This window comes from Poecilia mexicana, unplaced genomic scaffold (genome assembly GCF_051168715.1).
Source record: "Poecilia mexicana isolate PSO_F unplaced genomic scaffold, ASM5116871v1 scaffold_1, whole genome shotgun sequence".
Lineage (NCBI taxonomy): Eukaryota > Metazoa > Chordata > Actinopteri > Cyprinodontiformes > Poeciliidae > Poecilia > Poecilia mexicana.
The window spans coordinates 23,727,906-23,755,451 of record NW_028263370.1 but is presented as its reverse complement, the minus strand read 5'-3'; the positions used below and the strand labels follow the sequence as shown (position 1 = coordinate 23,755,451).

The 27,546-nt window shown below is 41.4% G+C and overlaps 1 protein-coding gene across 1 annotated transcript in view; it reads right to left on the bottom strand.

The window, feature by feature from the left end:
* sorcs3a (sortilin related VPS10 domain containing receptor 3a) overlaps positions 1–27,546 on the bottom strand; it is a 216,761-nt gene that overhangs the window by 51,466 nt on the left and 137,749 nt on the right. Inside the window, exons 5-9 of the mRNA XM_088006703.1 lie at positions 10,556–10,629; positions 7,582–7,646; positions 6,954–7,072; positions 3,463–3,552; positions 2,908–3,087 (exon numbers count right to left, since the gene is read on the bottom strand). Of these exons, the coding sequence (XP_087862829.1) occupies positions 2,908–3,087; positions 3,463–3,552; positions 6,954–7,072; positions 7,582–7,646; positions 10,556–10,629 (528 nt within the window). The remainder of the gene's footprint in view (positions 1–2,907; positions 3,088–3,462; positions 3,553–6,953; positions 7,073–7,581; positions 7,647–10,555; positions 10,630–27,546) is intronic.

Here is a 27,546-nt window from a genome sequence, read left to right as displayed (position 1 = left end):
CTCATCCTGCAGTCCAAACAACTTACCATCTGGGTTGACAAAGTAAAAGCACTTATGGGCCACAAAAAACAAGCTTTATTGTGTAACGATTCAGTTTTATCTGCATGAAAATGAACACACTATTTAAATGAAATGAGTAAACTACTCTAATCTTAACAAAAATTCACTGGATGCTGATAGTTTGATTTTCTGTGAAATGGAAAAGAAAGCAAAACCGTGTTTATGGACTTATGGAAACTTTGTGTTGTACATTTTCTACATCACGACATGCAAACAACTTAATGTCCAGGCAGCAGAGACAATATTCCACAGTACTTTGTCTTGAATGACACTATCAGTTGTTGAAAGAACTGCTAACCCACCTCCTTTGCTTTTGCAATTCCTCTTTAAATTTGTGTGGCTGTACGGTTAGAAACCCGGGAAGGGAAATGTTTGAGTAAACAATACGATCCTTGAAAATCAGGATGGATGGAAGAGATAGATTGAACTTCCTCTTCCTCTTTTTGGGAGTCGGGGTCATAGTTCAGGAGTCATTTGAGCTTTTGAGATGCTAATCAGGTGCTCACAATTATAAAAATGAAATCTTGTTGCCGTGGTTACACATCATAACTGTCCAAAAGCAAAAGAGAAAAATAAAGAGCAAAAATCCTTCCAGCTGCTCAGCATCCAGAATCAGAATAATTGTCCAAACATGCAACAGCTCAAAAAAAGGAATAAAAGGTCTAGAATATAAAAATCTACTAATTTGCTGGCCTGCCACATTTTCAGCTACATGGACTGCAGATGGCCGACAGGCAGCATTTTGTTTTACTGCACAGTTCAATTTCCTCAGTCCTTCAAACAAACTTCTCCTCTTGACGACAAATTTCTGCATTTTTATGCTCCGTCTGGTTTACCTCATTACTTTTTTCTGTTTGTTATTTTTATCATACAAAAGAAGCACTTTGTGTTGCCCTCCCTGTGAACGAAGGGAGCTCCATAAATGAAGCCTTGACTGACTGATATGTGAAGTGTATCTAATGGGCCACAGTTTTTCTTCAGCGGTTGTGGGGGTACGAGGCGATCGATGGGATTCTGTTCATTTCATCCACTGGAAATAAAAGCCAGGACGGCAGCTGGCCTCCTAAAGAGGTCCGGCAGTCTGGGAGAAAGTGTGACACAAAGACAGAAAATGACTTTCAGAAGAATGGCTGGTTTTCCAACAGGCTCTGCACACACACGTTATTAGAGCTGACGGTGGGAAAATGGGCTGAAAGATGTTCCAGCAGGTTTATTCCAAACCCACCAGGTGTCAGCGTACGGTACAATTCATCCAAAGCTGTTGGGCTCGGTGGGTGGGGCCTTCCCCCGGCCACTTTTATTCCTCTTTCATGCTTCTTCCAACTGATTTATTTATTCTACTGGCTTGTATAGCAGCACAGGTGCTTCCAGACGGTTCTCAGCTATTTGCATGCATCTACTTAAAGCTGCATTGAGCGCCGTCTCCCACCGCAGAAATGAAGCAGTGTCACATGGAAAGGGGAGCTGCACTCACAATCAGCGCACATATCCACAGCCTGGGCAGGAGAAGTAATGGCATTGTTAATTACCGCCCCGCTGCCACTGCAGCTGCCCAATATCTCACTTCCTTCCTCCATTCCCTCCATCACACCTGCCAGTGTTGGAGTGATAAACTGGGTTCACAGAGGAGCGCAAAGGGATGGAAGTGAACTCTCCTGCTATGAATGCAAACACATACAGTATGAAGGCAGCGAGCTAACAAGGTCCAGTCTGCAGCTTCACAGCACTGAGCCACATTCTCTATGCTGTGTGTGTCTGCTGTCAGGAAGATGGACGAGTGCAGCCTGTTATGCAAACCTGTCCACATTCAACAAGTCAACTAAAACAAACTCTAAGGTAACTCTCTGGATGTATGGATGTCATCCTGGCTTCCACAGCTCTGTCTGCACCTTCATTACAAATAATCACAAAACATTCAGTAATTCTGTTTGGGGCCGCCATGTTCTTGTTTTCTGCTCACAATTTGTAACCCATTTTGCTAAAGAAAAACTTTACACACATAGAAAATGTTGTTTTTAATGAAAATACCATTACTTTTGTATCCTGGACCTTTTAATCCCAAACATTAACCAAATACCTGAAATGCTAAAGTTATAGCAGGTCAAAGAGAAAACTGTCTTTTACTCTATGAAGACAAACTGATCAGTCGTAACATTTTACAAACTGACAGTGAATAACAGGTGTTATTTTTTATTTGTAGCTTTAACTGAGGTCCTATATTGTGTCCTTAAAGTTGATGAATTCAAGCAGAAAAATGTGCGGGGTGCAGATCGGAGTCGGTGTTCTCGATCTGCCGTTCGGTTTGTTTCAAAAGGAAGGAACGGCGGAGAGCTAGTCACTGGGGTAACCACCAGGTAACCACTGTTTCCTGGTGGTTTGGGTTTTCTGCGGAACATTTAAACTCACCTGACAACAACTTTTATTCCAACAACTGAACGAAACAAAATTTGAACATTTGCAAAAATATGTTGTGAAGTTGTTTTGACAGAGGATTCCAATAGGAAATTATGGGATTACAAGATTATCTCCATTTATGCATTAAAGGATTAGTCCTGTGGCCCAGTGAGGATTTTAACTTGTTGCTTTTAATAAAAAATACAATTAACAAAAACTCACTGGCAAAGGAGCATCTCAACTGCTGCTTTTTACAGTTTTGGAGAGTATTGAATTCAACAATGGGATTTGATTTACATGAGAATCTTTAAGCACAGTTCTCTCTGCCAATCTCACCCAATCAAAAATTTAATGCACAGATCAACAATTAAAGACCCTCTTTTAGCTTGATGTCACATTCAGAGAGACCAAAACCCCATAAACTTCATTCATGAATAATTCAAACACTGGTACCTCATACAGGTCCAGCATCTGGTTCCCAGCGATGCCCCTGGTTGTCTTGACATTTTCCATGGCCAAGGTGAAGAAGATCCCTCTGGTGTCAGACAGGTAGAGATTGTAGGTGTCGTTCTGGTTCCACTCCTGCACTGCTGCAAAGACCTGCTTCCCGTCAGTACTGACGATGTGTAAATCCTTTCAGGAAGCAGCAGGAGAGATTAAGAGAAGTTATGACTGGAGGCACAGAGATGACAGATTAGTCCATCTTGACCCTGTGGGATTGGTCATGAGATCAGCGCTGTGGTCTGAATGTAAATGTCTGTGGACGTACTGGACAGTATCTCCTACAGTGAGAGTCACAAGGACTTCTGGAAGGACAGAAAACTGATTTTAATAAAAAAAGAAAAAAAACTGAAACATGCATTTTACATCAGTCCTAACCTTCAGAGTGTAAACATTCAATCTTGAGGTTTACAGACAAACTTAATTAACTGCATGATTGCTTTGTTCTGACATTTGAAATGAAAAACTTCCAATGAGTCTCCAACACGTGAATATGCTGCAGCGTACCTTAGGCAGGGAGTATTTTGGCAGTTTGATTTGTATGAAAGCTTCTCTCTTGTAGGAGACGTAATAAGTCGCTCGTCCAGAGGTGGGAACCTTTGAGACAATGAAGACAACAAATTATCTTTCATTCTAGTATAGAATTTACAGTAAAATTGAATTTTTGTTGTAAAAACCTTTTTCTTGGGTTCTAATTCTTGGTGTAGATCTTGGTTTACCGCTATAAAAACACCATGAACAGGCATCACCTGAGCCAGATCTCCATGGGCTTCCAGCTTATTGTGTCAGAGGAGTTTGAGTTGTCAGGTTATAGGGGCTTCATATCACTGGTCACACCAATGCAGCTTATAGAAGCTAATGATGAGAAACATCTACGGAAACAGTCGCCTGAACGCGTCACTGGGGTCCCTGATAGGAGCCAGACCTGGAGGAGGGGCCTGCTGGTGAGAGCTTGGTGCCAGGCGGGTTTTTACTCGGGAACCAGAACAAGAAACGCAGTCCGTGGGCAGGGAGGTGGGGTTCTGGAGCAGAGACCAAAGGCTGAGGGGCCTCAGCTGTCTGATCCTCATCTACAGATGACTTTTACATTTATTAAAATGACTTCATGTTATCCTGGTTTTTGTTTTGCTTACGTTGCCTGTAATGTAATCATTTTTATCATCTGAATGCAGCCAGTTATAAACTTTGGTTCTGCTTCAGGTTTTGTCCTTTTGCAGGAATAATCTGATTCTTTTAAAAGATCTTCTTGCAAGTCTATAAAATGAATATCTATACTTGTAAAAAAGGTTTAACTGTAGTGCTGGTCATTTCCTCATTTTCAATCAGTCAGAGTGATGGGTTTCAGTCTGCAGCTGTTTGTCTTTCTGAGCAGTTTGTCAAGGTGGGGATCCAGAGAGGATTCATCAGTATCACCTGACGTCAGGTCAGAAATAAACTCCTCCCCAGGTGTCAGTGAACTTGGAGGTTTCAAAGTGGACTTTGGTAAATATCTCACAGGACAATCAATAGTCTCATTATTCTTTGTCAGGAGAAATCTTTAAGTTGCCTAACCAAGCCTCAGCTGCAGTTTGAGGGAGGGGAAAGTCATCCTTCATGATGCAGACCTTTTTCAAACATACAAGCTGTTAGGAGTCTGTCTGGGGAGGTGTGTGTTGGAGAACTGTCATTAGCCTTGGGGCAACAAAGGACGACCATTTGTACACATTGAGATACAACGTGCAAAATGATTGGCCAGTTTCACAACCCAATTTTCCTCCTGATCGATAACGACATAAAATTCATTAGAGGAAAAACCTTCAATTTCACAGCTTGCAGAAGAGAAACGATGTGAGCATCAATGTTGCACAACGGGGCTGATTTTGTTACTGATCTTGTAAGTGCTCTGTGTGGCTCAGAGGAGAGAAAACAAGCTTTGAGAGGCAATTCAGCAGCCGAGCTGTGAGCACTGCAGAACATTCCCACATGCAATCGAGTGAGGGAGTCGCAGATCGATGGCCAGATAACCAGCAGCAGTTTGAACTTTAAGAGGAATTGGTATGATTGATTTTCTCCCACCCTGCCAATCCCTTGTAGGACCTTTTGTCTGTGACGCATGCATGTTAAAACGTGGAGGCAATTGGACTGAGAGTTCGTCAGATGCCTGAGAGTTGGCATGAAAGACTCAGGCCAGGTCAGACATGACTGAAGGATCTTTAAGGAACAGCTTAATTTCTTTCTCTAAAGTGCTGGAGGGCAGAAGGCTGGGGGTTGAGGGTGAAGGGGCAAAGGACCAGGTAATCGAACTGTATCCTTGAATTTCTACATGACATTGTATGTTTTTTTTCCAGGTTAATGGTTTCTGTGTTGTGAAGTTAAATTACAGAATTGTTGGTCATTACAGTGAACTCAGTATTCATGGAGCCTTCAGTGAATACGATTGTGCCAGGAAGAAGTGAGAGAGGACAAAGAGTTGGACTTAAGTGGGTTATTTCCTTTTCACCACACAGTATGAGTGATATTTTATCTACAGTAGATGGAGGGAGGCTTGTATTTATGGTACTTAAACCTTTAATACTGGTAATGAGGCATTCATTTAACTGAAGAGTTGGAGAACAGATACTCTAAAAGTTGCAGGATCGTAGCTCTCAGAGCTCAACTTGGACACAGCTGTTTTAGATCAAAACATATTCAAGCTTAATGGCCCAGTCAAAGTCTATCCATTCCATCCATCGTCGTCTGTTTATCCAACATCAAGTCAGGGAGGAAACAAGTCCAGGAGGAATCACAGACATTCCTGTCCCGACCAACTCTGGGGAATCCCAAAGCATTCCCAGGCCAGACAGGATGTGAGCGTCTCCCAGGTTCTCCCCTCAGTGGGACGGCATCAGCATCAAGGGGAGGCGCCATGGAGGCATCCTCTGCATGGCAGAGCTCCTCACCCCTGGAAGCCTCTGGAGAAAGCTCATTTCATCCACTCCTACCATGAATCATGACCAACAGAACCAGATCGATGTCATGACCACAGGTCAGGACTGGATGTAGAACATTAAATCAAGAACTTTGCTGTTTGGCTCAGCTCTTTCTTCACCACAACAGAGCACAGCAGCGCTGGCATAGCTGCGGGCAAAGCTCCAATCCACCTGCTTCATTCTCACATCACGTCTGAACTATAAACCATGATCCAAGACTTCTGGCTTCAAACCAAGCAGTGAGCGCTGGAGGTCACCGCTGGAGGAAACCAACAGAACCACATCATCTGCAAAAAAAACTAGGATGAAACAATGTTCCAACACCAGGTGTCCTCCTCTCCATCACCTTCAGATCCGGTCCAGAAACAGGTTTGGTTTGTAGAGGCCTGGTAGAGTCCAACACACACTGGGAACAGGCTCAACCTGTTGACACACCTGTGGATTTGAAATGACTAGGATTGGATTCTCCTTAAAACACTCCATAGTCCCACATCACATCCAACGAATGCCTAATGTAGGCCAGAGAAGGAAACACCTGTGACTTTGTTGAACATCACCAGGGTAAAGACCCGGTCCACTGTTCCATGGTCAGAACGAAGGTTCGCTGCTGCTCCTGGACCCAAGAACTACCAGCTAGAGCCTCCTGTCCAGCTACCCAATGTAAGCTTTGCCAGTCCAGACCTAAGAGTCTGAGGTAAGACCTGGAAATGTATGTCCATAGATGATCCCTCTTCAATTTGACTGAGCATGAGCTCTTTAGAAAAGAAGAAAGGGTAAAAATTTCAGTCTCAATATGTACAAATCTGGTGGAGACGCATCGTAAAAGATTCACTGCTATAATAGTAAAAGAAAAAGAGTAAAGGGAGTTTGAGATAAATCAATGGCACCCTCTACTTTGTGTTGTCTATCACACAAAGTTCCAATAACGTAATAATGACGTTTCTGGTTGTAACGTGAAATAGGTAAAAGTTCAAAGAGTGAGCATATGTGAAGGGGAACTAAGCTTGGCTACATTGAGTTGTATGATGGGGAGACAGATTGGAGGCCTACCTGTATGAAAATGTAGTCATCTTGAACCACCAGAGAGCTGATGTCGATGTATCCCGGGAATGGATAATTCCGGTTGGCTTCGGAGCAGATCTGAGCTCTGCATGTGACATACTGCACATCTGTCAGCCACACACACAGGAAGAGCCGTTAAAGTTGTTATTCCTCTCATGCATATTAACGAGTCACAGCAACGCATCACCTGTTCAAGATAAGCGGAAAGCATCTCCATACTCCACCGTTCTCAATCAGATCAAAAACAGTTTTTGTGTTTTACTGTTTGTTCTCCTCCCATCCACGCAGCCCGACATTTCCTCGGTTAATTTGCTTCTCTTTGTAGCACCTAGTTATTCTCGTTGCACAGATATGACAAACAAGCATCCTGTCAATCAGACAGAAAGCTTGAATCTCTGAGTTTGGTGTAAAAACTTTAGCACTTATTGTATTTCAATGACGCTGCCATTCAGAGTTAAGGAGCTGAAATTCACCGAGTAAAATGGAAAGAAGGAGAAGCAAGATTCATTAAGGCTGACGTCTAGGGCTTAATTCTGGACCCAAACTTCTTTCCTGGTTGATTATTTCCTGAACAAACTGTATTGTGTTTTCTCACAAAGACCTGAAAGTCACTTACTTCCATCTGGAGTGTGAGCCTCCATGTGGACCAGGTCTGGTTCTTTGTCCAGTCCAGAAACAGACCTGGCAGGGAAAACAGGGACAAATGCATGAATGCCTAATTACAAGAATTAATACATTGGAAATGAAAATTATAAAGAAAGATTAGTTTAGAGTTGTTGCCAAAGAATGAATGGAGAGCAAACAAGCAGCAGAAACTGGCAGAGGCCTGAATTCCTTTAACAGAGCAGAATTAATTTAAGCCCTAAAAACGAATTCCTGTTCATTTGAATTACAGATTTTCTATGAAAAAATAAACATTTTATGCTAACTAATTTCTTTATGCCTTGATTTATTGTTGCTTGATTTAGTAGTGTGGGATCTGTGGTTATGCATATTCACTCTAGAAGACAAAACTTCCAGTCAACAGAACAAGATGTCAGCAGAGAGATTCATTTAGGAGGAGAGAAGTACAAAAACCTAGGAGAAGGGTTCGTTTCTGCAGATCAACACTTTGTTTACAGGAAATGACTTAAGAATGTTTTCATTCAGTTTGTCTGTTGGGTTTAAGTATCACTTGTTTTTGGGTCACAGTCATCCAGAGAATGGGAGAATTAATCGTTTTTAAGTAATTTTGGTTATATGGTTGGAATTATTGTTCTTTGCTAAGAATTCACTCATCTGACCCAAACTGTCACCTCAAATCAAGGAAAATTAGTTTGGATGTTGAAGAAAGACTCAAGAACCACTAAAGGTAAAACTACCATGAAGAGGAAGCTGCTGGACTCCAGCCTCACTGTGAAACAGCAGGGGAACGCTGCTGATGGTAGCGTCATGCTGTGGGCCTGTTGTTACTGCCTTGGATTGTTCACACTGGGGGGATGATGGACAGGGAGGACTGCCTCTTTAACTTGACCTGAAATCAACAGCTTGAAGCTTTGAGGCAGTTTGGTGGAGGAGACTGGCTCCAAACTCACATCCAAACTGTTTGAATTGGAGCCTAAACTTAAAGTTCTTTATTGACGATTGAAAGGACTAATCATACACGGGTTTTGAGTTTTCACTTTCTGCATCTGGTGGATTAGACTGAATGGCAGCTTCTGGTCTCCAACTGTGGCAATATTTAAAATCCCTCTGAGGTCGATGGAGCAGCTGAGCAGATCCAGCCAACTGGAGTCCAGCCTGGCTGAGCTTCAGACCCATCCACTGCTCCAGTGTCCTTGAAATGGTTTTGGCAGCAAAGGGTAAAGTCAGTGATGTATTTTGCACAAATTTAGGATCTCTGCAGTGACATGGATGTAGCTCCAGATTTATGAGCAGTAGAGAGTACAACCCAAGGCAATCCCAGGCTCAGCCAGTCACCTCAGAGAGGGAGGGGTGGAGGAGCGATGAGCTGGGCGACATTCAGTCCAACATTTGTGATGAGTGTGCACTTTCAGACAGAGTTGGTGCACCACAGGGGGAGTGAGAGGGAGGCTGAGTGGATATGAAGCGACAGGAGCATCCCTGATTTGTTATTAGTCATAGGTCCTGCTTCCAAGTCTGTATGTCTGCATCATAAGAAAATGATTCCTCCTGCTTCCACTGGTTTAGCTTAAAAGAAACTCTAGACATTTATTAACCTATTAAGAGGAATATAAATACTACTGGAAGCTGAATCTACAGGGTCACTAGGATGTATTTTCATCCCTTCACTTTTTTCCACATTTTGTTACATTATTTATTTTAAAATGAACATCAGTGCAGGTTTTTATTCCAAAGTGTCAGCAAGGTCAGATTTATAATGTCCTTCATGTAGCTTCTCTACATGAAGGACATTATAGGAAACGGTAGCATGTTGCTATGAAAAGATCTTATCCCTGAGATCAGAGTCTTCTGATCCCGGCCTTAAGGGTCGGCGTTCTGTAACCTGTAGATGTCTCCCTGGTCCAACACCTGAATCAAACGGCTGTATCACCTCCTCAGCATGCAGACAGCTTCTCCAGAGTCCTGTTAATCACCTCTTTATGTGACTCAGGTGTGTTGACACGTGGCTTATTTAACATTATTTTCATGAAATAGCTTTACTCTATATAAGGTCTCTTAGTTGATGGTGCAAAACCAAGCAGTGAAGTTGAAGGAATTTACTCTAGTCTTCAGAAACACAATGCTGGGGATGGATACAAACCAGCTTGAATAGAGAGCAAAGCAACAGCTTAGAGAGGCTCTTAGAGAAAACCTCCTCACACAGAGAAAGGAAGACAGTAGATGCTAGTTTCTGCAGTACTGTCTCCTCTGTGTGTATTAATGCACATTAAGGCTTATTTTCTGTTTAAACGATCAAATGGGAAGTTAGACACATTTATAAAGGAGGTCTCAAGCATTTGTGGATTTGATCTATTCATAATAGATAAAATAACAGAGCTTAGGTACGACCTGTGTTGTACCTAAGCTCTGTGGGTCCACTGAAGGTCGGTGACCTGAAGCAAACTAAGACCTAGACGTGGCGTCTTCCACACTGCCCATCCATCCTGCCTGAGCCTGACAGGATCTGGAGCAAAAAATGGAAGAAATGCTTTAAAACTTCTGTGCCAAAAAGACGCGCTGTGATTGGTGCCAAAGAGGCTTTAAGAAAAATATTAAGGTACATATTATACATTTTTTGTCAGTAAAAGCTGATGCACATCTTTCCAAAAAGCTATTTTGCCTGGTTATTATGGAGTGCTGTGCCTTGATCTTTGAGACAGAAGAATACTCAAACACACAATAAATCTATGAAGTAACAGAATGTGGACAAAGTGAATGGGGGTGAACACTTTCCTGTACCACTTACGGAGATATAAGAATATAAAGCTCTGGCTCATTGTGTCAAACTACAGAAATGTGCAGGATTTCTCCACCATCACTGCCAGTCAGAGGCCTTGTTCTGAGTCAAAAGCACTTGCTGCATTCCTGAGCAAACAGCTTTAGAGACGAGGAATGCAGCAGCCGAGACATGAGAAGAGATGACTCACCAGTAGAATCTGTTCGGGGTGACGTGTTCGTGGATGAGCATCCATTTCCTTCCAAAGTCGACTGAGCTGTACAACTGCAGGAAAATCAGAGACACAGGGACGTTAGTTGGGTCAACATATACATCTACATCTGTCAGGTCTTTTAATCAGGCCAGCTGATGTAAAACAGCCACAAGTGAGCCAGAGATGTGGCTGGTTAATTCCAGGCTGGAGGATAGTCTGGGGCTATAAAGCATCCTCCAAGGAGATGACAACAGAATCGCTTTCAGCGTTAACAACCGGCCAATCAAGCTAACAGATTATGACAAATATATGCATCCCTGTTCCCTGCGGTACAAACAACAGGCTCATTTTTTTCAGCTTACATAGCAAAGAATCTTATTTGATAGGCACGTCAAATACTGGCTACAAAACCACTTTATTCTGTTCCAGTGCAGAGGACAACGGATGCAAAAAATGATGTATGGTTCACCAGATGTGCAGGTGTAGCCTGTGGCCCAATTTCGATGTACTAATTACATTTACAGGCGCCCGGGCAACCAATTAATGACCCCTTTGTGTTTCCTAGCACTATACTGATCGATGATGACGGAGCACCTCACATATTTCTCAGCGCCTTTGTGCATCCATCTAGCCGGTTCTTGTGAAGTACAGCCAATGTTCCAATTTGATAGATTTTAATCACAGCATGAATAAAAATGTAAAGATCGTTCAATGGAAAGCATCGTTTCTATGCTAGACCTTTATTTCTACAGGCCGTCTCATGTAGAAGAGGGGCTTGTTATGAAAAACAACAAACATTTGACATGAACAAGCTCACAAGTTTGAAGAAAAAATCAGAGCACGTTTCAAAAGATTTCTCTTTTTGTCTTATAAGAAATTCCAGTTGTCCCGAAGGAATCAAAGTGGATCATTTCAGATCCTGCTGTGGAGTGTAAGTAAAAGAAAAAACAGCTCATTGTTTTACGCTTTGCTTCATGGATGGCTGTCAATGTTATTCAATATTTGGAAGTGTGGCTAACATGCTTGTAACTTTCCATTTGCACATTTAGCAGCATGCAAACGAGGGTGATTGACAGCACAGACGTTCCTCCTGGCTCCGTTTGTTTTTGACCAGGAGCTTTGCAGTTTTGCAGAATGCAATAGAAGCTGAGGGAGGAGGTGGAAGAGCTTCATTTTCTCACACATCATCTCTATGATGCTGTACTGTCACGACACGATAACTTTATAAATATGGAACAAACATATTTTTGTAAACGTTTCTTACTGCACCATGAGAGACAGCAACCAGCATATGAAGACAGGAGTCAGGTGTGTTCATTTAAACAGTAATTTAACAGAGGAAAAGTCATTAAAACAAGATGCTTCTCAGCACTTTAACATCATGTTTCTGAACAAAGTGCAGTTTTATCTTCAGCGTCTTCAACAGTTTCAATGTGATTTAAATGAAGGTTTGCTGCTGATTTCTACACCAAGTTATAAATATATATATATCTCAGCATCCCATCTTCACCTGCATGTGTACTTCTCATTTAAATGTTGCACCACTGCAGTTTCCTCATCTGAGTGCTGAAGGTTTTTGAGGACATTCACATTTAGTTGAATCAGACTCCTTGCAATTCACACATCCACTCTTCAAAAAAGAGAAAAGTTATTTCCCAGAAAAAACTGGGAAATAATCTGAGCCTAAAGCAGAAAGGATGAAATGTAACATGGAACAGATGAGCTGAGGACAGATATCAACCCGGCTGGTTTCAGCTGATTTCAGAGACCAGATTCGTTAGAATTCATTCTGAACGATCGATGCAGCGTTTAGCCTCTGATTAGCCCAGATTCAGTAAGTATTGTCTGTTTAAGTGATTTATTTTTGATGGGAATCAACAGCCAGGCTCTTTTATGAAGCTGTCAAACAATAGTAAGATATTGAAAATAAATGTTGATTTATGATTAATGCAAATTAAAATGTTGAAAGACATTTAATGAAAAATAAGATAAAATTATGTAGAGTTACATTCATGTTCATTGTAAAGCATGTAGACAGGTCTCTGCTGTGAGTGAGCTTTAAGGTCTAAACCTGCAAAAATAAAGGTCAAATTTAAAAAATAAAACAATATTAAAAAATCTTTTGATGTTTTGATTTTAGCCAAAAGCAGAAAGTTATGTTCACTTTTCCAGTTTAGCTGTGAATGTTCTGCAGACTCTGTTTGCTGCTGCCATTCTTGGCCAGGATTTTTAATCTCACTGATATTTTCCTGGTGAAATTAAGGTTAATAAAATAAATGTGCATTTCATGATGACAAATGCTTATGTTTTTATCAACACAACAGTTAAAAGCAATGTGCTTTAATCATTCAAAGCTCGAGTCCTTTGTTTTCATGCTGTCGGCTCTAGAACCAATAATTTCCCTACATATTGGTACATATAACTTGAACTCTAACAAACAGCAGAGGGGATCTGACTGCAGGTCACTGAGTGAGTGTTGGTGAAGCTGGCCAACAGGCAGCGTCCCTCATCCCTTCGGACAGTGACATATGACTGCAGCGGGCAGCTCCCAGCTCTCCTCCCTCCATTCATCAGGTCAATGACATCTTAAATTTTAAAGCTTCTGGGCCGTCACAGAGTACGCTTCATAGTTTCTCCTTTCCATAAATCAAATGCATGGCCAGCTGCCACCGGAGTCAGGATCAAAAACGCTCACTGAGGAATCACAGGAAGTGAGTTCTGTTTGTCAAGGATTCACCGGGAAGACGGAGGAGCAGGTCCAGCTGGTGAACAGGTCAAAGAAAAGATTTCCAAAATCACACTGAACCATTTTCAGACAAACCTAATATCTAAATTCATCTTTAAATGGTTATTAAAATGTATTACAGAATTCCAAACTGGTGCAAATGTGAACTGGAGAAAAAACCTCCAGTGGATTTTGGTTTTCATTACATCTTGACTGACAGCTTGTTAAATGACCTCGAGGTATTTTAACAATTCATTCTCACTATTCAACGTTTTCACCCCTCAGTAGAAAACTTTAGGTTTATGGATGTCCTCCTGTTTCATCCTGGATGTCAGGTCTTTGTGCTTTCTGTACCTGTTAGCAATATTGGCATAAAAATGGGAAAATCGCTGGAAATTCTCGGTTTTTGTTTAAAGAATAAGAGACAAACAGAATATTACTGGGGAAAAAACATTACTGAAATAATTCCACATGATGTTGGTTTGGAGCTGCAGTCAGTACTGAGGCAGCGTCTCCTCATGCTGTCAAAGTAACAGATATTATATAGTTGAGTTTAGAGTCAAACTATCTCTTATTTACTAAAAAATGTCTTGAGTCCGTCTTTCATAGGTGTGATGATAACTATGATGTAAATTATTATGAATATTGTTTTCAATCAAAATCAAATACAAGATTATTATTAACAGCAATTATTCCAGCATTCATTTTCAAATAATCATGTCATTTAAGATAATTTAAGGTCATCATTTAAGATATATGGACGATGACATGTTGACAAGTGATAAAAATAAATACTCCATCTCTATTAGTTACAATGTCAGAATGGGTGAGCAAAACGGTAAATTATTATCCAAATGGTTATGATTCATTTTTTCTTTTAGCTTATTAACATCAAAAATCAGCAGCAGAAGCTTCATCTGATCTGGAATCAGTTTCTCTGATATAATAGGAATTTAAAAGAGAAGCTTAAAGGTGGAACAAAACTGTCTGCAACGGATGGATTTTATTTTCAGATTTCATTTTTTACTGGTTGTTCTGTATGTTGTCATGTCTGAAGATAAGCAAGATGCCAATCAACATCAAATGTCTTATTCTGAAAAACTGGAACCAGTTTAACCAAATACCAGTTCAATCCAAACATATGATGTAATGTAACTGACTGCAGAAGCCAACAGACGGCACTGAGCATGCTCAGAGCAGCAGATGAGGAAAGGAGAACTTCTTTTAAACTAAAAGAGACGTCCAGCAGAACCAGACTAAGGCAGAGCGGCCATCTGCTTCACCCAGCTGGTGGGCCGCCTTCTTCAAACACACGGCTCCAGATGAAAACCTCCATGTTTTATACAGGCTAACGCTGCAGTTCAACAGCTGGAGTGCAGCAGGCTCTGAAGCGGGCTTCTGGAGTGTTCCTGCTTTGGAGAAAATATGAATCCAGCCACTTTTCTGACAAATGTTTAACAGCTTGAGGCAGACTGGCTTGGCGGAAGCAGAGAATCCAAAGGAAAAAAGGGAATTACTTCTGCTAGAGTAATCAGAGGCGTGACAAAATGTTTTCATTCAGCAGCTGAACATTGTGGCTCTGGAGAACGTTCCTTAAAACCAGCAGATTACTGTAAATACAAATCGATTTTGTTCAATTGAGAAGAGGAATAAACACAGCATAGCTGAACATTAAGGAAGAAAAATATGCATCAGCCTGTAATTTGCATTTCTGCAACAAATACCTGAACAAGTTTACTGCTGCAGATTAAATGTACAAATCTGCAGTTGGAAAAGTCTTTGCAGATCCAACAAGCTGCTGCGTCTGACTGACAGGAACCATGACCATCGATGCAAATGCAAAAGGATCTTCTGAATTTCCTTTGTAAACATGTCACTATATTATACAATGCATTTTATTCTTGTAGATAAAATTCCAATACATACATTTATTTGTGGATCTAATTTGACAAAATGTGGATAAAGCTCAAGAGACATGCGCAGTTTTGAAACACACTGTAATTAAAAAGAATTAAAACGGCAGGCTGTTCAGCTGTTAAATAAAATATTTTTGTGTCTAGTCTGATTTTTCTTCTGCTTTATTATGCAACAAAGTAAACATTGACTCTCATCTGACCATCTCCTGTAGTGATTCCAGTTTTCTGCCTCAGTTGGTCAAATAAAACAGTGAAACGCAGCGAAGAAAGTCTCAAAGTCTCAAAGTGTCACAGATATTTTGTAAACAGATGCTTTAAATACATGTTCAATATGCCACATGTAGAACCAGAGGTTTTAAAATAAAGACGACACGGCCTTAATGACATGTGAACAAGTGTTTTTTTCTACCAAATTATTCATGTCAATCGAGATACAGGAAAATGCACTTTAACACTGTTTACACTCAGAAGGCATCAGAGCAGAAACTAACATCCCAACCTCCAACAGCAGAGCAAAGTCTTCGAAGGCCACATCTTACAACAAATTAATTCCAGGCAGTGCTGATTTTTTTCATTTTTATTTTTTTTATCATGTTTAAACATCAAACCTTTGAGTTTCTGCGGCAGAGGAGCAGGAATAATAACCAGGCTTGTTTCACCGCTTTTAGATGAAGAGTTACGTGGGGATATTGGATTTCAACACACGGATGCAGTAAATGTTGCAGTGCGTGTGTGTGTGTGTGTGTGTGTGTGTGTGTGTGTGTGTGTGTGTGTGTGTGTGTGTGTGTGTGTGTGTGTGTGTGTGTGTGTGTGTGTTTGGAGCTGTGACTTGTGATTTACAGCAAATCAACACAGAGAAGTCAAGCATTCAAACCGGTGGAACCAAAATGAGAAGCGAATTGATTCCAAACCTGGTTGATCACAGAGAACTTACATACACCGACAGATGAAGGTCAGGCATTTTAGATTTTCTATACTTAAACCTGTGCCAGGAATGCATAAGGCCCCTCATTTAAAGGCCGGAGTAAAGTGCACTTTGGCTGGGGATGAAATATGAATCAGAATGAAAGATAAATGATGGCTCTACAGCGGCTGTCAACCCTGGAAATCAATTAAAAAATGGTGGTGCAGAGACGGTCCCCTGTGGACGAACTGACAGCAGTTCTCAGTTCCAGGAAAGCCTGCGCCGCATCCCAGAATGCAAAGCTGACACTACTGCTGCTTTTCTGCTGCTAACCTGCACCAATGACATGTTAGCTGCAATGCTGCTGCAGACTGTCACCACCAGGCAGAATATGATCACACGTTTCCCTAAATCTCAGTATGAGCTGTGAAACATGGACTAACATGTCCTCAGAAGGAAAGTTAGACAGTTTGGAAGCAGCCAATCAGCAACAGATGGACAGTCTTTAACCCAACACGCCCAGTCAGCTGCATCCAGCTGCTACATATGTGTCATCTGGCTGAGAAATGAGATATCATGAGTCTGGCTGGAAGTTTATGGAAGTTAAAGTGGATAAAAATGGATTTTGCCCCCACTGCATTTTCAGATTCTCCACTTCAATAGATTTTTGTTGTTTCCCATAGCAACAGATGCAGATGAATCACAGATGCAACACTGATGCAGGTAATGTTGGTAATATCTGCTGTATGTCTATTTTTACTTTGACAATTAAATAAATGCATGATTTGAAAATAATGCATAAATATGCCTATTAATGACATATAGCAGCATTAAATATAAGGCAAGAAGAGACCAACAGACTTGCTATTTGCTAAATGCCAAAAAAACAAAAAACAACTGAGAACACGTTGAGATTTCTTTCACCTTCTTCAAATCCTAAAGTTTACATCCGTTTCTGAGTTTATGGGCACTTGTCATGAATGAAAGAGAGGGAAATGCCAATGGCAAAAGACTTCACTCTTTTTAATATTTCATTGTGAACTAAACACCCATCTGTCGCCTCAGACAGACCCACACCTCCACTCAGCAGAATTAACCTAACATGTACGTCCTTGACCTGAGGAAGGACGATGGCGTTTCCAGAGACAAACCCAAGGGGGCAGAATGCAATATTCACACGCAAAGACCTTAGATGACAGGATCTGCTCACTGTGAGCTAAATAAGGACATCATCTTTAAAACAGCAGAATTTGTTCTGAATTGCTGAGTTAAATTCCTCAAGATCAAAAGTGCTTCAAGCATTTGATTAGGACGGCTTCTGGACAGTTGAGTAGGACACCTCAGGGCGGACAGAGGACTCATCGTCTCCAATCAACCCCAGCGAGGCCTTGATGTGGACGTCCAGGTCTCAGCTGATGTGTTTCTGTAATTTCATCTTTACTCCATCAATACCATACTAAGTACTACAACTTCTTCTGTCTTTTCACACTGTTTCAGATTAAATATATTTGAAGATGAAACAATAATAACTTGAGTAAATTTTAAAAATTTTACATTTTTCATACAAAATCATAAGGTAAGTTGTAATATTTCTAAAAAGTAACAAATTGTGCCTTGATCTGAATACCTGCACATAGAAAGGAGAAATATTATCATGGAAATGGAAATGGTTGCATGGCCATTTCTAAGGCGTCGAGGATTCAAGCAAACCAAAGTTAGAACTTCACAGAGCTAAATGGAGAAATCATGTCAATTTCCACAAGGAGCAGAGACCCGTCCAGGAGGTTAGAAAAAAACAGATCGACCTGAGGCACTGCGGGCCTCACTGCTTCAGGAGAGGTCAGAGTTCATGAGGCTGGACAACAATATCAGAACTGGGAGCGGTCCAGCGCCAGAACCACTACTGACCCAAAAGAACACAAATGCCAGTCTCACATTTGCCTCTGATCCAAAATGGTTTTGAAACTATTCCACGGACCAACGAGACAAAAGTGGATCTTTTTGAAAGACGTGTCCGTTTAGATCTGGTGTGAAACTAAGACCATGTTTCTGAATCAGGACACTGGAGCTGCAGTCAAACATGGTGATGGTAGAGGAACCGTCTGTGCTGCTGTTCTGATTCATAACCTGGACAAGATAACCTGGTAAGAAACATATTTATCACTTCTGCTCTCAGCAGGAAGCCGGGAGAAGAACGTCTGGCCATCGGTTCAGATTAAGCCCACTAGGATTGTTCTGCAGTTAAAATGAGAACATTGACAGGCGAGCCGTGTGACTCCCAGTCCTGCTAATGTTTACCCGTTTCCACCACGACCCAAAAACATCACAAATGCTTTGATGCCTCTGCAACATTTATAAAACAAACTGTACATTAAACCAGATATCTGTGTCTTCCTTTTTCTCAGACTCTCAATATGACTCCCATCAACCTCCATTAAGCAGTGGTGATGCTGTCAATTAAATGTGAAAGACTTCATTTGTGTCTGTTGACCTTCACTCCCTCCATTGAGTTACCGTCGGCTGATTTGTCTGTAGTGATATTGCTCCAGTTACGATGCCAGCATTTATGCTCTCTGCACTCTGCTCTAGATGTGCCAGCTTCCCGTAAATCAAATCATTTACATACCCATCTCCAGCCTGTTTGTGGACCAAATTACATCCAAGTTGGACCATTGCTTCTGGGTGCTTAAAATGGTGCTGTAATGTGTATTTCATTAAAGATGCATGTAGAATAATGAACAACGCAGCAGCTGGGGACAAAGAAAGCAGCAGAACCTGCTCTAATGAACGGTTAAATCTACTATATACCAAATAAACTATTTACAACTGAAACACAATGTCTAATTTATAATCTGTTAAATTATTTTACAAACTCAAGAAGGCATTTTGTGTTACTTCTCTCAGGAAAATAAAACAACAGAAACAAGTGTTTCATTTTCATATTTGGGTCATACTTCTGTTCATTGTAACATTAAGATGTTTTCCACTGACACACAGCAGAAAATAAAACACAGCCTTGTTTGGTTGCAGCACAGCTGCAGCAACACTCTGCGCCCCAAAAAGCTTCCTGCAGCAACATCAAAGCACTGCTGCTCTATAAAAACAGAAAAGTTCTGAGAAAAGGATCAAGACTTTGGAATTATGGAAATAACTGTTGCATTATAGGACCCAGTGTCCCAAACAATTACTGTAAGTCACTTTTATAACTCTTAATTAAGTCTCTCATAAATTCTTGATGCATCTGTGTACAGCGCTGTAAATCAAACTGCTCCTCCAGGCACCGCCTGGGCACATCCTGCGTGGAGGGGGAGTGAGCGATGGTTTTATGTCCCGCGATTTATGGAGCCGGCAAAGAACATAAGCATAAGGGCCATCCTGCATGTGGATGGAGGGGAAACACAAACGGCACTCAGACTCTGTCCTGCCTGAAAGGAGTGAAGACCAACAACTTCTGAGGTTTCTGAACTAAGAAGAGATCCAACCAATCAGGTCTCCTACATGGCATCAGTCTGTTTCCAGGCCAACGTGGATCTTTGTCTATTTCTAAAACTCAAACACAGAGCCTTGAAAAGTATTCACACCCCAGAACTTCTACACACTTTGATCAGGATACACCAACAAACTTTGAGATTGTATGTGACAGACCAATACAAAAACATCTTATTTGTTCAAAAACCAAATATACATTGATATGCATTAATAATTGACTTGCCCCGTTTCCCTTCTTGGGGCTACAACCAATCAGTACCAAGGAGAAGGAACGTTTCTTCCCAACTGGTTGCTTTGCAAATTGCAGCCAATAGCGTGTAAGGTAGGATTTCAGCTTCCCATGCTGAACTTTCTGTCCAATATTTCAGATATGCTCCATGAAAATTCCACTAATAGACACATTTTTCATAAAAACTGGAAAACCATGGGCTGGGGATCCAAAAGCATCTTCTTTCACAACTTTGTAAAACTATTAAACAGTTTCAAAGAAAGTACATCAAATTATTTCATCCACCAAAAAAAATTACTTTTGCTCAACATTTCCTTGCTTCTCTTCTTTTGGTCCCTCTTCAATCCTAACGCTGTGAGATTTAACGTTTTATTAGAGTTGGAGGAACATGACTGCTTGTCTCATAACGGCACAAATCCTTCTGGAAAAGCTTGTTCTGCCAAAGTAAAGTAAGACATTTGTTTGCTCAGATCTGTGTTGATTCTCGCGTTTCACATCTGCTGCTCGTTGGTACCAACAGACCCGGTTGCCCTGCTGTGACTCTGCAGATTCTCAGAGGCCACAACAAGAGAGCTGCTGATTAATTTAGTGTTGACACTGTTCCTGAGCCATGTGATGGGTGGAAATCCAGAGCGGGTGTAATCTCAGAGTTCAGGCTCAGGTCAGATGAGATCAGGCCGGGTGTAAAGTAGCCTGGCGTGTGTGTCAGTCCCTTCTCCTTCTACTGACATGCAGCAGAGACTCTCCGCCTTGAGGAAGACGTTACTGATATGAAGCACACTTTCAGAAGATGAAACTGTAATTTTTAGTGTAAAATGACTGTATTTATCAGAGCTTCTGAACATCCTGTGTTGCCATCATACAACACTTGTGCTGACGTTTCCTCTTGTTGCCGTGGTGTCCTGAAAGCCGCCATTTGTTTTTCCCATGAAGCACTTCCAGCTGATCTATTATCTACTTCCAGCCTCCTTCTGCCCTCGTTGTCTGAACGGTGTTGTTGAGCTGGAGCCAAAGAGGCCGCTCAGCTGCAGCAGAGCATTTCTCATCCCAGTGACTCTCCAGATGGCAGGTATCTCCACCGTGCAGCTCGCTGCGTCCCGAGCTGCGGCGGGTCGGCTCGCTCCACCGAGCCGAGCTGGACCCTCCTTGCCAGGACGCCTTTAATGGGCTTTAATGTGGAACACATGATGGGGCCATGCAGGCGGCGCTCTTCAGAGATAATGAAGAGCCTTGTTACCTAAACCTGCACAGCAACTCACAGCACGATGTTTCCACATTCGTATCGAACAACCGCCTCATGGGAAGTCCTGTAGTTCATGCTCATGTAGAACATGGTTCTTTAAAACTTAGAGACTTTAAGACTTTGCAGCGCTACATTATCTCCAGAAAAGAGAGCTGGAGTGTAAGACTGAGTGAAAGTCAAACAGGAACACGTTGTACCTGTAAGTCAGCCGGAGTCCTGAACATCCTGCTCATATTTATTCTCTGCTAACTTTAAGACAAGAGACGTATAATTACTGCAAACATTAACTGCTCTACATTAATTATGCACAATACGCATGCACAGTTTTTGTTAGAAGTTTTCTTTTTCTGCCCCTTCAATTATTTTGAACAGCAAGTTTAAATCAGTCGTTGGAAGTTGGATTTTTTTCATATAGTTTATAAAATATTGTGGTGAAAATGTAGTTTGGGAAGCTGAAATACCTCAGCTCAATGGTACGTGATACACTATTTCCTGGTGTTGGCAAATCAGCCAATCAAAGAGCATCCTTCATTTGTCTTGGTGATGATTGGCTGAACCACAAGAGCAAAGATTAGGGAGACTGTGGATGTTTCTGCTGTAGTGTTAAAGTTTCCACTGTGTGTATTAAGGTCCATGTTTGAGTTATTAAAATCAGCAGTGAGAAGCGTTTTAGAGGGGGTTCATGTATTCACAGGGCAGCTGTGGATCCTGCAGATACTGGCTACCCTGGAATAAATCTGTGATGGAGAAAAAAGTTTTCTCTGAGAAATATCTTCATTGCTCTGAGAAATGCATTATGGAAGATATAATTTAACATAGGGGCTGCACAGTGGCGCAGTTGGTAGAGCTGTTGCCTTACAGCAAGAAGGTTCTGGGTTCAATTCCCAGCCCCAGTCTTTCTGTATGGAGTTTGCATGTTCTCCCTGTGCATGCGTGGGTTTTCTCCGGGTACTCCGGTTTCCTCCCACAGTCCAAATACATGACTGTCAGGTTAATTGGCCTCTCCAAATTGCCCCTAGTTGTGAGTGTGTGTGCATGGTTGTGTGTCTCTGTGTTGCCCTGTGACAGACTGGCGACCTGTCCAGGTGACCCCACCTCTCACCCGGAACGTTAGCTGGAGAGGCACCAGCACCTCCCGACCCCACTGAGGGAAAATGGATAATTTAACATCATTCTGTACTATGAACCACCATGCAAAAAAATAGGATTTTAGCAAAGAATCGGAATTGAGCATCACAGCTGTGTAAACGTACTGCACTTAATGCACCAACAGCCAACATCTCTTATCAATCTGATTTATTTTAGTGGTTCTCATGACCCCACAGTAGTTGGTTCGTGAACCCAAGAAGGATCCTGACCCACCTTTGGGTACCACAGAAACTCAGAATCCAGAGAGAATCAAACATCTAGCAGAAGAAATGATTTGATATGTATGAAGTTTCTGTCTGACTGGAGAAGAGAAACTTCTCCTGATCGTTCTTCACAGAACCAGAGAAGAACTTGTTTTCCCCAGCAGCCTTACAGCTGGAGTCACCTTAGAGGAACAGCTGAGAGTGAAGGAGCTGCAGCTTCTAGCTCATAAAATGACACCTTATAAACAATGAAATTGGATTATGATCCCTCTGCAAACAAAAAATATTGAATATCTGACAACAAAAGAATAATGTCCACCTCACAAAATCCTATGGCAAATATATTTTCTTCTGCTTTTTCTGTAAAACTTAATTCATATTATGTGACAAAGACAAATAAAAAAGCTTTAATGAGCTTTGCCAATTAATGTTTGGTTGCAAATCAGAATCATGGCCAGGATCCAGTTCTGCAGTAAAACTACAGGCATTAAATCATAACCCTGATTGTCTGGAGGATCCGCTCAATCAGCTGTAAATTATGCAACTCAAAGGTCTGCCTGAATAAGGTAAACTATCACCTCCACACATTTTAAACTCTGGTAAAAAAGTCAACTCAGGATCTAAAGTTAATCATCAAAAACAGAAACTGTTTACTTGTGATCAAGCTCCACTGAGTCCAACCCAAACACTGCAAGACATTTTAAAACACGTTTAGGTTTACAGTGATTTGAAGTTCATTTTGCAGCTGCCAGTTGAGTGGAAATATTCTGGATTCTTCAGGATTTTCTCCTCATAACCTGAACACAAACTGGATGTTTTTGTCCTGTTTTATCTTCTTGATTGGTTCTGATTAGGACCAGAAACAGCAATCACTGTAATTATTGACTTATCTGCTGATTATTTTCTTATTAAGTGATTAATCCCTTCTCTTACCCACAAAGTGACGTCTTTTTCTTGTTAATTCTCACCTGCCGTCTCATTTTCATGCAGATAATCATAGAAATGCACAAGCACCTAACTTCAAAAAAAGATATTTTGTTAACATTTAAATCCCCAGGTTGAAGACTGGATAAATCTCCATTAGTCTTTGTCCCATTGAAACGAGTCGATTTAAACATTTCCACATTTCAAACATTACAGCCACGAACATCACAGTCTCGTTTGCCTCCAGCAGGTTTCCTTCCTGGAGACAGATTTAGCTCCATCCATCTTTCCATCAACTTTTCCCTGATCCTACAGAAGGAAAAATCCCCAAAGCATGATACTGCCACCTCCAACAAACCTCTGAGGCCTTCACAGAAGGATCTGTCTGTGTTAAATCTGGACTCTGCTAACTGATTAGCTAAATTTGGAAGTCAATCGGTTGCATTTTATTTAGGGGTATCAGAATCTTTGAATTAAACACAATGAGATTTTGGTTTGATCCAGATTTCATTTGGATTATCAGCAGCAGAACTGATAACGTCGTATGTGGAAGATGCAGCCAGATGCTATCATGACATTGTGTAAAAAGCAGCTTTAACAGGTGAATATCTACGTTCTCTAAGACGTTCCAGCTTCTATTCACATTCTCTATAAGTAGCAAAAAGAATCAGAGGTTTAAATTAAGAATCACATTAAGGGTGGGGGGGGGTGGTGTCAGCCAAGGACTCAGGATGTAGGCTCACGGCTTCCTATTAAAAATAAAGTCTGAAATAAAAGAGGCTTATCTAAAAAGACTTTCAATAGCAGAATCTGAAGCTGCAGACAACAATATCTGTCATATTAGGAATGTTACAAAATGAGAAATGCTAATTCCTTTCAGGGACTTGATGCAAATGAAAAGAAAGAATAAAAAGAGTAATCCTGAATAAATGTCCTCTTGCTTCTCTCTCTGAATACTTTATTGAGCCTGATGTCCCCGTTGCATATGTGAGAGCGTTTAGTCAGGGTACGATTCGGCTGGAAATAATTAAAAGCATAAATTTGCATCATTAGGGTGGATTAAGTCAAACAATGTTTGCATATTGAGGGGAGTAAAGAGGCTGTGTGGAGCGCTAAGAAAACACCAGCATGCTGCTTCTCTTCCCAGGTTTGGTGAGCCATCAGCATCTCAGGGGGAAACCTGGAGGAGAATTCCCATCTTCAACTGGAAGTACGCTTTCAGAAACACAGTTAGCGGTGTGTTACAATCAGGAACACTACAAACGTTTTTCCTTGGAGAATTAGTGTGTCAGAGAGCAACAGAGGAGGAAAAAGCTGTTTCCAGGGTCTGGTTATCCCCTGAGCATCTTAGTCACAAACTGACTTACTACATTTTTCCTGACATTTCTCTGCTTTGCATGCTCATTGTGGTGTCTGGTAACACCCACTAGAATTTATTATCCTCAGACAGCTTATTCAGATGTGCCTGCAACCTGTTTCTGTGTCTGTCTGTAGAGTTTTACACAAACAAGCAGAAAAGCAGCTGAAACATTCCTCCAGCGCAGGAGTGGGCAATCCAGGTCCTCGAGGGCCGCTGTCCTGCAACTCTTAGATGTCTCCCAGGTTCAACATGCTTCAGTCAAATAGTTAAATCACCTCCTAAGTGCAGTCAGCTTCTCCAGAGTCCTGCTAATGACCTCATTATGTGACTCGCATGTGTTGAAGCAGGGACACATCTACAGGTTGCAGGACAACGGCCCTCCAGGCCTGGAGTTGCTCACCTCTGCTCCAGCGGGTGGTTGGGTCTCCTGGCTGCCATAGGTTTGTTAATGACCACAGCCTCATCAGACTAAGCAACTACAGAAAGTCCATTTGTTGACTTAATGATGTTTTACCTCCAATACACTGTTTCCTTTTTATATGCAAAAAATCTGTAAAAAATGTTCAACATATGCAAGCCTGTTTAAAAGAAAATGGAAAAAGTCAGTCTCACTGTTCTGAGACTCAGCAAATAAAATAATCTATTTGAAGCAAAACAGGAAAAGTTTGGCAGAGTGAAAAAACGTGCTTCATAGTGTATGTAAACATATGGTTCCACCTCTACATGTGCTGAGAAAAAGAGATCTGAAGGAAGTTTGCACTGAACAACTCTCAGATGCCTCCCTGCAACGAGCAACCTGTTTACCAGCTATTATTAGATTTTCCATGTTTCTACAAAACAACTAATTTATGCCATAATTTGTTCGGCTGCTGCTCAAACCCAGCTTCTATTTTCTCCACTGCATCCATGCGGCACTCAGAGATGAATGAAGAAAAGATGTTCTCCTGTTGGAGCGGGGTTTGATTTGTACATCTTTCTCTTATTATTTGGAGGTAACTGAAGGAAATCTCTAAACACTTACAGCTAATAATTACGCACTGAAAACAAACTAAACACTAAAGATTTTGCAAATAATGTTGGTGTTATTCATTAGATATCACTGCAGAGTAACACATTAAGTCAAACACACATGTACAATAATACTAAAAGTTTCAGCAGTTTTTCTATCTGCTGCTTTTTTGGCAGTTTTTTTTTCCACAAACTGAAACTAGACAAGGTCACAGGTGTGACCTTCAACCTGCAACTGCTGCAGATGGATGATGTTCATGCAGGAGTGGCAAGAAGAAAATCATTGTTAAAAGAAATCAGACTAGACGAAGCCCGTGGCTTTTGGCATGTACTCTTTATCTAGTCCAGAGGACTCCAGTCATTCATCCACTGATTGTGGTTGGCCACACTGTAGCCACCGATGCTCTGTCTGGGATTTGTCCCACAGAGTTTGAGCTTTCAGGATGGGTTTCATCCTGGCCAATCAGAGAACAGTAGGATCGTGAATGATGATGTCACGTTATAATTGCAGGCTGCCTGTAGTTTTAGCAATGGCAGAAGAGAAAAAGGACAAAGCCATTTAGTCTGCGTTGGCCTCGTTTCCAAATATTGAGCAATAAAGTCGGAGCAGGAGGAATGCTTCAGACATTTCATTACTGGGAAAGACTTCATGGCCCTGCTGCCCATGGGGTTCAACAAAAGACTTGGCAGTGGGTTATGGTTCATGGTAAAGCACACACCTTCAGATGAGCTCCATCGCGCAGCTTCCTTCACAATTCAGCTGGTGCCTTACATATATCACAGCCAAACATCAGAGATTATCATTTCTAACTTCAATAGAGTCTACACCTCAAGCAAGCAATCATTTCTCAATAGTGGAGGCTCCAGATCCTCTGGGAGAAGCACAACGTAGAACGAGTGTCTGGTTTGTACCAGGCTGTGATTCAGCTGCCAGGCACCGCAGCTATGACCGCCAGAGGTGTGTTCCCCAAAGAAACGACGACTGGAACAGATGGAGCGAACCGCCAGCTACAGGACAAACTCCTACCACATCACCACAATCATTACAGTCACACTAATTCATCTTCAGTTCAGGAAAAATGACAAGATATTCAGATTAATCCTATCCCTGTTAGTGCTGACCTTTTCTTGTTTTTACGTGTATCTGATGGGTAATGTGTTAAAAAATATAATCTGGCCTTTGCAAAGACATCAAGGCTTCAGACTTTAATATGAACTCTTGGTCGTGGTTTCCATGATGTTTTCTCTCAACAACAACCAGACAGGTTCAGTCAAATCCTTCAGTCATTTCCCAGGTCCCTCTTGAAAATGAAATCTAGATCTCAACGAGGTTTACCTGGTTAAATACAGGAAAAAATAAATCTTCTTTGTTACCATTATGAGAAACATGAAGGAAGCTGTAAGGCATTTCTTAATGTGATCTTCAAACAACGCTGCATCACATCAAAGATCATTTCCTCTGGAACATGTGTCTAATCAACCAAACATGTTTCATCCATCTGATCTGTCATGCAAAATGAATAGTTTGTGATAGTGTGACTCTGACAGACGTGAAACTGTCTGTCCGACTTCCAGACATCTTCAGGAGCAAACAGCTTCAACAACATGAAGTCATGTGGAAATAACTGCCACTTTAACTCAGTCCTCACCATTAGTCAAGCAGAAGACTAATTCAGCTCATCCCCGTTACACGTAAGACAACAATATGACACGGGGACATCATTAGGTGCGAGCGGGGGAGAAGTGATGAAGAGCTTGCTGAAATGAGATTGGATTTAAACAAGTGCTGCTGCCGTCCCGAGGGCCTCACGAGGATGCGCTTTGAGAGGATAGGTGGA